The 15,912-nt window shown below is 32.5% G+C and overlaps 1 protein-coding gene across 1 annotated transcript; it reads left to right on the top strand.

Moving 5' to 3' along the window:
* The first annotated feature begins 17 nt into the window (after positions 1-17).
* xit (ALG6/ALG8 family glucosyltransferase xit) lies at positions 18-5,178 on the top strand. The gene is made up of 11 exons (XM_090174399.1): positions 18-164; positions 234-312; positions 379-572; positions 645-952; positions 1,443-1,540; positions 1,609-1,729; positions 1,794-1,924; positions 2,680-2,819; positions 2,881-2,978; positions 3,675-3,753; positions 4,629-5,178. The coding sequence occupies exons 1-11, from the start codon at positions 91-93 to the stop codon at positions 4,945-4,947; spliced, it is 1,641 nt and encodes a 546-aa protein (XP_090030525.1). The 5' UTR covers positions 18-90; the 3' UTR covers positions 4,948-5,178.
* Positions 5,179-15,912: the final 10,734 nt, after the last annotated feature.

Raw genomic sequence — 15,912 nt, forward strand, 5'->3', positions numbered from 1 at the left:
GCTGCAAAATTAAATAGTTATTTCCGTGGCATGTTTTGCCGGTTTATTTTTAAAATTTAGTAGTGCAATGGTAATAAATAAAAGATAAAAATGGGTAGAAAAGATTTATTTTGGACTATTGTTATAGTTGTAACTTGTGCTAAGTGTTTGCTAATACCTACATAGTAAGTATTTTGAGAAAAAATGTTTAAACCATATTATTCAATACATGGTGAGATAAAAATTCTTTACAGCAAATCAACTGATTTTGAAGTACATAGAAACTGGCTGGCAATTACTTATAGCTTGCCTGTTTCCAACTGGTACTATGAGGTAAAATTATCACGAATAAGTTTCATAATGTAAATATCATACTAAATAAATTTTTTGACCCTTCAGGATACATCGGAATGGACTTTAGATTACCCACCATTGTTTGCTTGGTTTGAATATGGATTATCGCAAATGGCAGTTTATTTTGACGCTGCAATGCTTAATGTCAAAAACTTAAACTATACCAGCGAAAACACAATCATATTTCAAAGATTATCTGTGATTATAACTGATTTGGTTTTAGTTTATGCTGTTTATGAGTATATATCATTTAGAAATATAATATTTTGATAATTTTGAATAGTTTAATATTGACTCCTGTATTAATTTAGGTACAGCAGCTATTTGATCTCAAACAAACTAGGCAAAAAAGAACCGAACGATCCGTGGAATGACCCATTCATAATTTTGTCAATGCTTCTATTGTGGAACCCAGGACTACTAATTGTGGATCATATTCATTTTCAATACAATGGATTTCTCAGTGGAATTCTAATTTTATCCATAGTCAGGATGTTACAGGGCCGCTATTTGCAAAGCGCATTTTGGTTTGCAGTCCTGCTAAATCTCAAACATATCTATCTATACGTTGCCCCTGCGTATTTTATATACTTATTAAAAAGATATTGTTTCTCAAAAGGTATATTAATATATTTAAACTCTTAAGCTATTCCCTGATGCCAAGATGTTTAAGCTAGTGGCTGCCAAATGATTAAATTGACAATTAAATAATTTCAAAGAAATTTCTCATAAGATAAGCCATTTTTTAAATATTTAAAGTGCGGGACTCCTATTCACTCCTAAAACAGGGTTGCCATGGTATCTGGAATACCTAGAATTCCTGGAAAAGTCAGGGCTTATAAAAGTCAGGGAATTTTAAAAATTAGTCTAAAACTCAGGGAATTTAATTTTGGTGGCAAATAAGAAATTTTTACTAAAATATTGGTTAAAAAATACTAAATATTGACACAAAATAAGTCAGGAAAATCTAGAAAAGTCAAGGAATTTGATTGTGGAAAAAATGGGGCAACCCTTAAAAAATTATCATTGTTGGCAGCATGCGTTTAGCATTTAAGTGGCATCAGGTATTACTTTAGTCATGTTCTTTCTAATAATAGCTTGATTTTTAGAAAAGCCAAGTAAAACATTTTTACCTGTCAATTTCCTGAAATTATCAGCCATCGTACTTTCAGTTTTTGCAATTTCATTTGGTCCATTTATTTTTTTGGTACTACTTTATTTTATAATCTGTGAAATATACTTACTGGTTTGGTTAACATCTTCTTTTTATCTTAGAATCAAATACCTCAAGTATTCTCAAGATTATTTCCATTTAAACGAGGTTTGACGCATGCTTACTGGGCTCCAAATGTATGGGCTATTTACAATACCGCCGATAAAGCTTTGACAATTTTTGGTAAGCAACTAAATGGGGAAATATTACCAAATCATGGTTCTAAATAATTAGTTTGACTATCTAGGAAATTACTTGGGTTACAATATTGGCGCATCAGGTCATATGACTGGAGGGTTGGTCCAGGAATATAGTCATGCTGTGTTGCCAAAAATTAGCCCATTTACAACACTGGTTTTATCTTCCATTGCCCTTATTGTATGAGCTTAAAGTTTTAAGTGTCTATAAATGTGTATTCCATTTGACTGGTCTTGAGCCCTCGAGATCCGCCAAATCAACATATCATAGCATGCTCATAGCTGCTCTGATTGATTTTAGAATGTTTCAATTACTGCTCTGTATCTGCAGCAGGGTAGCTACGCGTCAGGGAATTTTAAAAATTGTTAATAAGTCAGGGAAACGACAAGGAAATCAGTTTAATCTTGACACTTTTTTAAGGTAATTTTACTCTAGATCTATGGCAAATCCTGCTATTATTATTATTTAGACCCTTGAAAGGTTTTTAACGTTGAAATAACTTTGGTACTGAAATAAAAGTTGATTAAATGTATTAAATTCTGATTAAAAACTGTTTAATGTTGGCTTAAAAAAATCAGAGAAAATAACTTAAAATGGTCTGGGAATAGTCAGGGAATTTGAATCTGAGAATATTGCGGCAACCCTGTGCAGATTTTGGCAGACTAACCGATGGAGATTGCCCTAAGAGCAATTTTTTTGGGTGTTCCAATGCAGGGGTCTCTGCTTGGTGCAACTTTTTAAAATGTTGTTTTTGAGTTCTGGAATTAAGAACTTAAATCGTCAAAAAATGTTTCATTTCTCTCTCAATCGGAGGAAGATCAACTATGTCTGAGATGAATCTGGAGGGACTCTCGAGGGGTCAAATGGAAAACGCTATAAATACTTTCAGAAATAACACTTGCGTAATTTGTTAATCTTTTCTTTACAAATTGTAGCCTGCAGTTGGGGTTGTGTGGAAAGGGGAGAAAAATGCCTCAAATTTCTTAAGAGGGATAATTCTATGTGCCTTTGCTTCGTTTCTTTTTGGATGGCATGTACATGAAAAAGCTATTCTCTTAGTGATTTTACCACTTACGTATGTGTTTCAGAGAAATTCATCTTCAATTTTAAATATTTAAATATTTTATATGTTTCAGACCCTTGGTTATAAATTCTTATAAAGAAGCGGAAATCTTTGCATTTCTAGCGCCAGTCGCCCATTTCTCACTTTTGCCATTACTTTTTAAACCTACTGGTAAGGAATTTCACCAGAAGTATATAATAAATCTCTTACAAGAGATGCATTCTTCTTATACCGCTAATGTCTAGGTGTATCTAACACATACCTTCGCAAAGAAGTAGCTCCCTCTGATTTTTTAAAATAAGTTTTTGAAGGAAAAACATTGTGAAACACGTCATATAGTGAGCAATAATGAATTAATCTGAAAATATGCCAATGCCACTATAGCCTCTGCTTTTGTGATTTACGGATGATATTCTCTGCCTACAGGGAGGAAAGCCTTAGATTTTGAGGCTAGTGGTGTGTCTTTCCTATTTTATCTGGGAAAAGATAAGAGGTGTGGTCTTTCTCCCATAAATCACGAGGTGAACAGGCTGTTTCCTTCATATTCTCAATTAATGTTAATTCATTCTTGGTTTTTGGAAACTATTTCTTCGAGAAAATATGGATTATAAATTAATACGTAACTCTACACAATAAAATTTGATATTTTACATTGTTAAATGAAATAATACACGCTATAAATTTTGAGCTACAATGCAGTGTACAAATAAGCAGTAATGCAGGAAATTCGTACACTGCGAAGGTACATGTTTCATTTTTATACCTTAATGGGATACTTATCTCGTAAGAGATAAAATATACTTCTGATTACACTAGTAATGAAATCTACCAAAAAAATTATTTAATTATTGTAAATTTATTTTCTAGAAACGCCAATCAAGTTGTTGCTTGTATTATTGCATTCTGTTTACATTTTTACCACAATGAAACATTTGTACAAGCATAGGTCTGTTGCAATTTTTCTTTATTAAACGGTCACACTGGTATTTGATATGGTGTCTAAGGCCTTTGACCGACACCATACGTTTGTTCTAAAAAAAAATGGTGTTTGAAAGGCAAGGCCAACTTTGATCACCCGCTATAGCGGCCAACCCATTCGCCAAAATTCCGTGAGTAAGGCTTTTCCCGCTATAACGAGCGTGGCGCTGAACTCTTACAGTTTTTTATATTGACTTCAATGCAAAAATGGTGTTATTCACGTGTCTTATACACTTAATTTAAAATATCACGTATATATCAGCAACTTTTGCAATTAAATGATAATAATACATATTACTTTCGTAAAAATTACAATATTACAATTTTAATATGAATAAGTTTGAATTCCCCGCCTTTGATCAGTATAAAAAAACTATTCTAAACAAAATATTCCACTAGGGGTGCTCAGATATCTTTGGCTCATACAGGGTTGCCATGGTACCTGGAAAACCTGGAAAAGTCAAGGAATTTGAATATGGGTTTAAAAATGAGGGAAAAGTCGGAATTAAAAATTGGTCTAAAAATCAGGAAAATGTCAAGGAAAATAATTTCAATTGAAAATAAGAAACTTTTACTAAAAAAAAAGGTTAATAAATACAAAATCTTGGCGGAAAATAAGTCGGGGAAAATCTCAGGGGTTGGTCAGCGAGATCCAAGCTGGCCGTGGAAAATGTTAAAATTGAGTGAATACTCGTCCTTCAAACCTCTTGAATAGCAGTTAATTTAATTCTGGCATTCACCAGCCTTATTTCAGGACACTCGAGCAAACTAGCAAAATTCGAACATCAGTAAGGTCCTTTATATACTGAAGTGTCTTAATAATTGTGTTTTTGTTTTTAATAGGGGACCTGAAAATTCCAAGTTACTTCCATTTTTGAACAAACTAGAAAGTGTCTACATTTTAGGACTAGTACCAGTGCAGCTGTTTTATAGTTTTGGTGCCAAACTGTTGGGACTGGAAGAAAATCTTCCATTTTTACCTCTCATGCTGATTTCCGCTTATTGTGCAATAGGAATTATTTATTCTTGGTTAAAAATGCTAATATATTCAATCAAAACTGTTGGAGATTCGAAATTTGAGTTCATTGAGAACATTTATCAGTTAAATGAAAAATCTCCCAATTCAAAGGTGAAGGCGCGAAATAAACTGCATGTTAACTGAATTTTGTACCCATTGAATTTTGTTGGTTTTTTTTTAAATTGTGCAACCATGTAATTTCTATGATTGAAACTTTTCGCTAGAGGAGAGGCTAGAGATATTGCCCCTAATTAGTCTTCCGTTCTAGTCTCCAAATATTGTTCCTTAAAAATAGAATCTTTTTATAAGCGGATGTAGAATGCGGTTTTTGGGTTTGAAGTAACTTACTGTTTAATAAAAATACTTCTTTACCATATTTTAAAGAGTAAATAATTGCATGGTATCTATAGGTAGTGGCTACAGCCCAAACGTTTTCCGTAGTTGGAAAATTTGAGTAGTTTGGATATTAGAAACAAATTGCAAAAGTCTATTTTCAATGTACATTAAACCATCTGTTAAAATGGTTCCTCATAGCCTTTAATTTTAAATCCAAATATCTGTGTTGTATTATTAACATTAATTGTCTGACTAATGAGGAAGATTTTTATCCCAATTATGTTGAAGATGGCGCCATACATCAGCAGAGACTTTCACGCCTCTATTTAATAATGGTGCATGGCAATAGTTCTTTTTATAAAATAACCTTGGCCATCTTGTTGAAATGTTGCCTCCCCGCTTCAGCTGTGGATCCGTTTTCTCTCCCACTAATGAGCTTATGAACTCATTCTCAGGCATTGACTGAACTATTAAAGGGCAACATTTCAACAAGTTGGGCAAGCGTAAAGACATTTAATAAAATCAACTATTTCATTTGTAGTTAAATTTTTTGGCTTAGTTAGGTGATAATGTTATATCCATAGAGTAAGTGGCTATTTATTTGGCACGTGAGGTTGTGTTCGGATTTACTTTTAAAATTACGCAAGGCATTAGATACTGTATTACTTATCTTTTTATACTCCTCATTTTGGAGCGAGCATACTGACGCCATGTATAATATAGTTTCGATTTAATGCGAGTTATTTGGTTGGCGGTAGCACGACAGGGTCGGCCCGACGTCGAAAATTCCCCGTAAACGGTAAATTGGGCCCATAAGGTTTTTTAGGGTCGAAATGTCCTAGGGGTAAATTGGTCGATCAACCTTAAACGCCTGACCCTAAACCTTGGATTAAAAACTGGTTACTGGATAACCGACTATAGAAGGGATCGTGACCAACTTCCTAACGACGTCAGGCTGACATTTCATTTGTTATCATATCTGACTAAAAATTTACCACTTATAGTCGTAAATTTACTTTACGCGTAACATACAAAGACGGCGCGAGCTCTGAATAGGGTTGCCGCGGTTCGGTTCGGTTCGGTTCCGGTTCTTGAAGGAACCGGAACCGAACCGAACCGAAACAAAAATTGGGGAGAAAACTGTAAAGCTATTTTCGCTAATTTTCACATATTTGGAAGTAACATAGAACACGCGGCGAAATAAACACCAATAGTTTGGACAAAACTAAATTAAGTAATTTCTAAATACACCGATTTTTCCTTCCAATTGAGACAATGGACATAATAGTCCTTGTCATTTGTCACTGTTGTCAGTGGTTTATTTATTCTTTTTCGCGTAATAGTAATAGTATTCGAAAAGTATTCGGTTCTTTCGGTTCGGTTCTAAACGGCAACACTAGTTCTGAACGGTTAAGCCGTTTTTAAGTCGAAAAACTACTATTCCTTCATGGTAAAACGGACCATAAATTACAGTCGACACCCCGACACTAAACAGTTCTTACAACGTACATTACATTTTTTGCCTCTAAAAACTTAAGACTTTTGAAGTCATTTTTCGGATGTGGACCTGAAAACCACTATTCGACCATTATCCAACCATAAAACCAAAGACTATGTAAGCTATCGCTTATAAGAATTTGTCGATCGACATCTCTCTCGTTCTCGAAAATGACTAAAATGGTATTCTGTACGAAAGTTATCGAACTTTATCCAATGAGCACAATGAGCGCTGTGCCCAGGACCTACGAAGGTTCGAAGGGGATGTAAAGTGCCCACCGCCATTGTCTACACCTCTGGGAAAGGTGCTAGGGTATAGCCTGGACTGTATATTCAAATTTCTAAATAAATGGAAGAATTATCAGAGATTTTGTTCCAATTAACACGTGACGTTGAGCGTACGTCGAGCGCCGTTTTTATATAGGAGTGAGAATGCGCCGTAGCGCCATCTTCAGTATAGTCGGATTATAAATCTTTATAATTATATTAATTCCACAATCAAAATTCGAACTTAGCCCATTTTTCTGAAGTGAATGACACGTTACGCTGTATTTTTTCAGTATGTTTTCAATAATAATAATAATAATAATAATAATAATAATCAGCTAGGCTGTAAAACATAACAACGGTTATTATGAACGATTTACAGCTTCCTAGCGTATTTGTGGATGTAAGCTATAAATGTATCTACTTCTCAGTACCGTATAGATAGATCTGTTTTTAACGATTTACAAGGCGATTTACGTTTTACAGCTGATACTACTACACTTTGATCGTAGCAAAATAAAAAAATTAAAGTTATCTATTTTGTTGATCCGGAACCAACTAGGAAGAAACGTTTTATTAAATTAAAAAAAAATTATAAAGTCATCTATTTTGTTGACTGGAAGAAACTACAATTTGATGTTAGATAGACGAGGAAGAAACTTATTATTAGGTTAAGAAAAAATTACATAGTCATCTATTTTGTTGATTTGGAAAGATACTACACTTTGATCTTAGCTAAACCAGGAAAATATCTTTTGTTAATTTTAAAAGAAAAAAAAAATTACAAAGTCATCTATTTTGTTGACCGGATGATACAACACTTTGATGTTAGACAAACGAGGAAGAAAGTTATTTTTCAGTAATAAAATATTTCTACAAAGTCATCTATTTTGTTGATCCGGAAAAATACTACACTTTTATCTTAGCCAATTCAGGAAGAAACCTACTGTTAAATTTGAAAGATAAATTAATTTTTATAAAGTCATCTATTTCTTTGACCAGGAATTTACTACATATTGATGTTAGCCAAACGAGGAAGAAATTTATTATTAAATTAAAATCATATTTTTACAAAGTCATCTATTTTGATGACCCGGAAGAAATTTATTATTATATTTCCAAAAACATATTTTATACGAAATTTTATTTACCTTTAGATAATATTTAATCAAAGTATATTACACAATTAACCCTTTCAGTTTAACAAGAAGCTCATAAACTGCTGGATTTTTGACAGCTAAGCAGAAGCTTTGAGTTTGTTTAACAAGTTGAACAAGACATAAATAATTTATGATAGTGCCTATAGGAACTTCAATAAAACATCTTCAAGGAAATCGCCAAGAAGTAATATTTCCGAGAGCCAGAACCTGCAAGCTACTGTTTGTAATGTGCTTGTTGAAGAAATGGAAACTTTTCACAGGTTTCAACTTTTTTTGTAGAAATCTAGGTTTATAGTTTTGGCTTCATTACAAAACACGCAGAAACTGCCCCTAACACCGAGTTTATCTATGACATCGGATGGAAAAATATCACCTGGCCAGGCCCGTGGTCAGAAAAATTTCGTTAAGGGGGCAGTAGCTTTTTGTGAGGGGGCACATTTTTTTCGTTACCTAATTTCAAAAATTAACATAAGTGGCGCCGTGAAATGTTTTTGGCGTTTAACAAATAAAAACTTGATTTCTGAAGCAGACCATTCTACAACTTGTATTTTATTAAGAAATAGTTACCTATAAATAACGATCTAAACCTTAGACAAAGACAAGGGGTCCAAAAGGAAAATTTCAACGATATATAGAAATTTAAAAAAATAATGAAGATGAAGGGGCAGAGAATATTCTTTGAGGGGCTTGGATTAAATTGAGGGGGCAGGTGGGGGCAAACTAAAATTTCATTTGAGGGGGCAACATTTATTTTTGAGGGGGCATCGCCCCCGAATGCCCCACCGTGGCTACGGGCCTGCCCCTGGCTCAACCGCGTTCTTGTAAAATATCCCTCTTTTTAATCGTTATATTAGGATTATTCATTTTTTGTGACTCGTTTGCTTTTTATATTGGTAGTATTTTTTCTGGTAATAAAAATGAGTGTGGGATCGAAATGACTTGTAAAAGGCTAGGCTAGTGGAGGGGGAGGCAAAAAGGCGCGAATACAATTTTTTTCCGCGAAACTAGAGGTTGTAAAAATTACTGCTTTATAATGGGCAATGGTTATTCAAATTTACGATGTTTACAGAATTGCTATAAATGTATGAATTGGAGGAGGGGCCCGTGGGTTTTTACGTTTTTACTACACCTCACTATAACAAAGCCAGAATGATTATAAAAATGAAATTTGCCGAGTTTGAACCGATCCTTTCTTTCACAAACACATTTTGTCGGGGAAAGTTCGTGGTTCATCGGAAAGTTATCGCGGGTTTTGCCATAGTTAAGGGTTGTGAAGATTATTTAAAATCAATTGTATAATATCAATAATAAGTTTAATACGCGTGTGATTTGTGCGTATTGGATTACAGCATTGGATTATTAATTTTTTCTTATTTCGAAGTTAAGAATTAGGGTAAGTGTAATATATATTTTATTAAATAAAAAAATGTTACGTTTTTTAATTTTCTTTAAATATCAATAATAAAAGTTTTTTTAATTATTAAGAAAAACCGTGCTTTCTTTAAATTAACATTTTATAAATTACAGGATCCTATAATTCCTATAAAATCCTATATTTTCAAAAATGACCTATAGCAAAATCCCCAAAAGTCCTCTAAAATCCTATAATTTTGATATTTTGTCCATTTCAAATCTCACCACTCAGTTAAATTACTTGATTTAGCTATACGATAAATTACTATACAAAATCATTCTTGTCTAAACTTTGGTTATTGATAACACGGTTAGCTACTAGTATATTTTCGTGATAAAATGGTTAAATAGTTTCTATTTTTTGAGTGAAAATCAAAGATTTATTTCACACAATATAGATTTGATTTTTAAATGCATAAAGTTAGTAAAATAAATATCGTATATAGTCCAATAAAATCCTATAATTTTGAAAAAAATGGCCTCTAAAGTCCTATAGTTTTAGAAATATAATCCTATTTTTCGTATAAAAAATTTAAGATTTGATTATTTGAAATAAAAATAAAAATTAGTTTATATTATTCACTAGTGTATAACTTTTAAAATATTAATTAATTTTTTGTCCCTTCAAAGGTTTTCACCATAAAGTTAAGTGCATTACTTTTAAAAGACCGATGTGACCATGAAGTCTTTCCCCAAATTTTTCTTCAATCGGTTTCCAGCCATCCAACGGATACCATATCAGTCGGTTGAACAATGAAAGCTGTTGAAAGGTTTGAAATATAGCTGGTCTCTTAGGAATTGGCTAGGAAAAACTTCATTTCCCAGTTCGAATTCGGACTTTTCTTGAAAATTATTCCCCCGGGATCTCATTTGCGCTTAAGATCAAAGAACGGCTTAGTCGAGAAAAATATTCGAATAGTTTTCTTTACAGTACAAGCAAGTGCTTCGAAATGTTTCATTGCAGCTGTTATATTCATTATTAGTTATAGAAAGTTTAAGCCATGTAGAAAAAATGGACAACCTCTTTCTTCCTAAATTATAGAATTAATAAAATATTTTGGAAGTATTTAAATAAATATTTAATTCGGTTGATTAATAGTTTTGACTTAGCGTATTTAATTTAGTCTAACGTTCGGGCTTAATTCAAGCGAAGGTTTAAAAAAAATTAATTTTCAAATACTTTTATTTTAGATATATATTGAACGGACGTATATTTTTTATATATTTCACTTAATTATATTTATCTAATTTTTTATATTACACTTTAATATACTTTTTTAATTTTATATATTTAACTTTATAATGTTTTTATAATTTTTATATATTTAACTTTATAATGTTTTTTATAATTTTTATATAACTTTATAATATTTATAAATTTAACTTTATAATGTTTTTTATAATTTTTATATAACTTTATAATATTTATAAATTTAACTTTATAATGTTTTTTATAATTTTTATATAACTTTATAATATTTATAAATTTAACTTTATAATGTTTTTTATAATTTTTATATAACTTTATAATATTTATAAATTTAACTTTATCATATTTTTATAATTTGTATACATTTCTTTTGATTATATATTTTTATAATTATTGTATATTTAACATTATAATGTTTTTGTTATATTTTTTATATATTTATCTTTATTATAGATGAAAAAATTGAGTTTCTTCAACGGACGGGTCTTAACCAAATTTCACTTCATATTTTTTTACAATTATATATATTTCACTTTATTATATTTTTATAATTTTTTTATATTTCACTTCAATATACTTTTTTATAATTTTATATATTTAACTGTATAATTTTTTTAATATATATTTCACTGTATTATATATTTTATAATTTTCGTATATTTCACTTCATTACTTTTTTTTATAATTTTATATATTTAACTTCTTTTTTTAAATTTATATATTTCACTGTATTATATATTATATATTTTTTATAATTTTCGTATATTTCACTTCATTACTTTTTTTATAATTTTATATATTTAACTTCATTTTTTTGAAATTTTATATATTTAACTTCATTTTTTTTAAATTTTATATATTTAACTTCATTTTTTTAAAATTTTATATATTTAACTTCATATTTTTTTATAATTTTTATATATTTCACTTATATATTTAAAATATACTACAATATTTTATAATTGGTAATTATTTAAAATATACTACAATATTTTATAATTGGTAATTATTTCAAAATATACTACAATATTTTATAATTGGTAATTATTTATAATACGTGACCATTTTTCAAGTATATTTAAATCGTAACTGCATAACGATAATGCGCAACTATTCGTAACTTCAATGAGCACATCAAAGCGATTAATGACAATTTAATTTTAGGTAGAAAACAAATAGTTTAATCTTGGAAAACAACGCGAAGAATAAAATTGGCAGCGAGAGGGGGTCGAGGTTAGCAACTCCCCGGCGGCTCGTATAAATCCACCGCGAAATCAAGAGAAGGAGGATATTGTTATCATTTTCCCGGCGCTCCAATTAGATTCCGCCCCTGGCCAATAGGAGGCGTACTTCTGTCATCGGGCCATCAGCCCCCTCTGGCGGTCTCCCGGGGAACCTCGCGATCCGCTTCAAAGAGCGAGCGCCGCCTGCACGCGCTTCCCTTTTTGCCCTTCTCACTTTGCCTCGGAAAGGGAGGTGAGTTCCAGCCGTGCCCAACAACGCCAGAATGGCCTCCTTTATGGGGGTTTTTTTAAGAAGAATTGCCGAAAATTTATTGCTTTTTTATGGCACCACCGATACGGTAGATAAGAAAATATGATTTCATATATTCCACGAGAAGATAGTCAATATTGACGAGTCGCCTTTGACGCTCCGAAAATGAAGATTAAACGAGGATTAACGAAAATTCGCGCTTACACCTTGGACTATGATTCTCTATTTTTAAATGAGTTTCGAAAATTTATCGTTTGTTTTAAATGCTTATTCCGATTTTTTTAAATCGTGCTTTGAAATCACAAAATTAGCCTTAAAGAACCACAAAACAACCCGAAAATCCTGCTTTGAAATCTCAAAATTCGCCTTAAAAACACCCAAATATTGGGTATTTCTAGATTTGAATCGCAACAAAATTTAAAAAAAAAAACTGGGAATAAAATCATGTATTTAAATGGATCAGAATATGATTTTATAATAATCATAATCAGTTAAGCTAAGGTAGTAAAATCATGTTATAAAATGGATCTGATAATGAGAATCATATAAGCACCTAAGGCAACTTGCGACTAGCAAAGCCAATTACCCGTGGCCGGGTTAAAATGTATGAGGGTGGTTACCTACTAACTATTACCGTTAACCTCAGCAAGCTTTTATGGAATGCATGGGGAAATCGAAGATCTTGACAGAAAACTCCTGTAACCAGTAAGAAGAAAACTTTCAAACACAACGCGGAAGCTGATATACTGACGTCGTGAGTTTTCAGCGAGTGCCACAATCGGGGATCTTACCTGGTTCCTCTTGCTGAGTGCTAACCACTACGCCATCGTACTTCTTGCTGCTTATTTTAGGATTTACAGTTTTTTTTAAACCAAAACTCAAGATTTGTGGATAATTTTAAATATGATTTTAAGATTTTTAGTTGGAAAAGTTTAAACGTCGAGATTATATTAAAGGGTAATAAATGAAATTAACAATAATTAAATATTAATAAATAATCTACCAAAGTAACAAACGCCTAGATTGAACAAATTGAAATATCACGCTCCAAAATCATTACAAAATGAAACCGCATAAATAATAAATATTTATTTAAAATGGTTAATTTGTCACCTTTTTGTACTAAAATCGACTAAAATTAATATTAATCTGATTTAACCATGATTTAATCTGATTTAATCATTTTAAACATGCTTTAATCTGATTTAATCTTTTGAGGGTCTAATAATAACCATGATATTAACCTACAGGCTACACCTGTTGAACGAATTTTCTGTACAAAAACTTCCGATTACGCAATCGCTCTGTGACACGATAAATTCTTCACCGTCATACTTATGAATTTTATGTTACTTTCGCTAATAGACACTACCGCAAAACGACCAAGAATTGCACGTGCAATTACATTTTTCTGTTTATAGGGTTGCGGGCATAACACGAGAGAGAGGAAGAACAGATTGGCGACCAATAACTTTTATTTTCGATCGTCCATTTTGGCTGAATGTCATATTGACGATCCCCTGGAGAAGGGGGTCCTTTCCGCATTGAGAGCGGGACATATTTATGTCCCGGCCGTTCCCACGCCACGCCGTTCGTCAACCCATGCATTACGTTTTTCTCTTTGTAAGGCCGCTCTATGTACTGTTTTAGAACGGTTTTTGAGTGTATCCGTATATCGGATATACGTAATAGCCGCACAAGGTATCATTTTATTTCTTGGATTTCTAAATGACGTAAGCGTTGGATGATACCAGAAGCGCGTAACATACCTTACCAGAGAAGTATCCATGAATACTTCTTGCCTTTTAATGTTTGTGGTTTGCTTACACATACTCCCTATACACATTAAGGACGGGCTTCACCTCTATAATTTTTCGGTATTGCATTGAACATCAAAGGGGGTAATCTAGTAAAGGCGTTTATTCGCACCCTTAAACGCGTTTATTCGCACCCTTAAACTCGTTTATTCGCACCCTTAAACGCGTTTATTCTCACCCTTAAACGCGTTTATTCGCACCCTTAAGGCGTTTATTCGCACCCTTAAAGGCGTTTATTCGAACCCTTAAACGCGTTTATTCGCACCCTTAAGGCGTTTATTCGCACCCTTAAAGGCGTTTATTCGTACCCTTAAACGCGTTTATTCGCACCATTCAGGCGTTTATTCGCACCCTTAAAGGCGTCTATTCACACCCTGATAGGTGTAAATGCATTCCCTAAAAGGCGTTTTTTAAATCCTTAAAGTCCACAGTTCACAGTAAAGGGTGTAAAAATACTCCTATAGGGGTGTGTTTGTGCATTCCAAAAGGTGTCAAATCTGTGACAAACAAAATCCCTTCTAGAGGTGTTATAAAACAGCCTTTTTTAAGAGTGCATCTCCTTTTACTGCTATTGGAAACTGTCTCTAGAAAGCCCGCGATAACATCAAACCTAGGGGTATACGTCTATAGTTTGTCAGAAACTATAGACACTTGTTCATTAGTTTTTGATCATTCTGAGCCAAATAGTCAGAATAGTTTTTAGGTATCTTGCTGACCGAAATCAAAATGGCGGGGTGTAGTGCTGTTGGTATTGATGTGACACTATACGATCCCGAAACAGATTGAAATTATATTTAACGTGTAAAACAGTGGGAAATACGTAAGAATGGTGAATGGTATAAGTAATATTTCGTCATTATTGGTCATTAATTTTTAATGTCTAACAATTATTTTAGTATGTCTACTCATTTAAAATTCAGCTCTAGAGCCAAGGCCTAACAGAAACACTTGTTTTTTGTTTTGATTTTTTAGATGAATTTTATGCGGCAAAGATTTATTAGTAAAACAAAACGCGTCTGTTTCGATTGTTACGCTAAGAATTTTTATGTTTATGTTTCAGTCATTTAGTATAGGCAGTGGCGTAGCTGATGGTCCGCAGGGCCCGCGACGCTGGGGCCCTACTCACCATAAAGAAATTGAAAGGGGGGGGGGCATCGAGATTTTTGTGGGGGGCCTCTGAGTTCTCAGCTACGTCACTGACGATCGTGAGTATAGGCAATAATTCATTGTAATATTTGAAGTATATCTTTGCCACCATTTGCTTGCGTTCGAAAAGGTTCTACAAAAAAAAACTAGTGGGAACCTCTTAATTGGCAATGAAAACGTTAATTATTTTAATTCAAAATTTTCATTATATTATTTTTGTATTATTCCGATACGTGGATAGTTCAGAATTCTCTTTAAATACACTTAAATACGCTTTTCTTTAAAGTAACACGTTTTCTTGTTTCATCGTAGCTCTTACGTCACTGTATCTACGAGCACGTGCTAGAGTCGAGAAGAAAATTCAAGAGCGCGTGCCAAGACTTGGTACATCCCGGTCTGGGCAGTGGGATGTCATTCATGCAGTTGGCGAAATGGGGTTCAAAATTATGTTTTTACTTTACATCACTATCACAATAATAATACTAATGTCCGAGTTACACCTTTCTATTTTTAAAGTATTTAAATAGTTTACCTAAATAATTATCATTTTAGGTACTTTTTCAAGGTGAATTAAAAATTAACTAAACGATGAAATAACATTTCCTTCGCGCACTTTACAGTTTTATCTTTGCTAAAAACGATACGATTTAACCATTTACGAGATAAACGGTGTTTTATGTGAGCGTGTTTGGGCATTTCAGCCATATTTAAGTACTCTTAATAACTATTAACTATATAAAAATTTTGTTCGCAGGTTTTTAGATCAAAA

This window comes from Leiobunum rupestre, chromosome 5 (genome assembly GCF_980474605.1).
Source record: "Leiobunum rupestre chromosome 5, qqLeiRupe1.1.hap1, whole genome shotgun sequence".
Taxonomy (NCBI): Eukaryota; Metazoa; Arthropoda; class Arachnida; order Opiliones; family Sclerosomatidae; genus Leiobunum; species Leiobunum rupestre.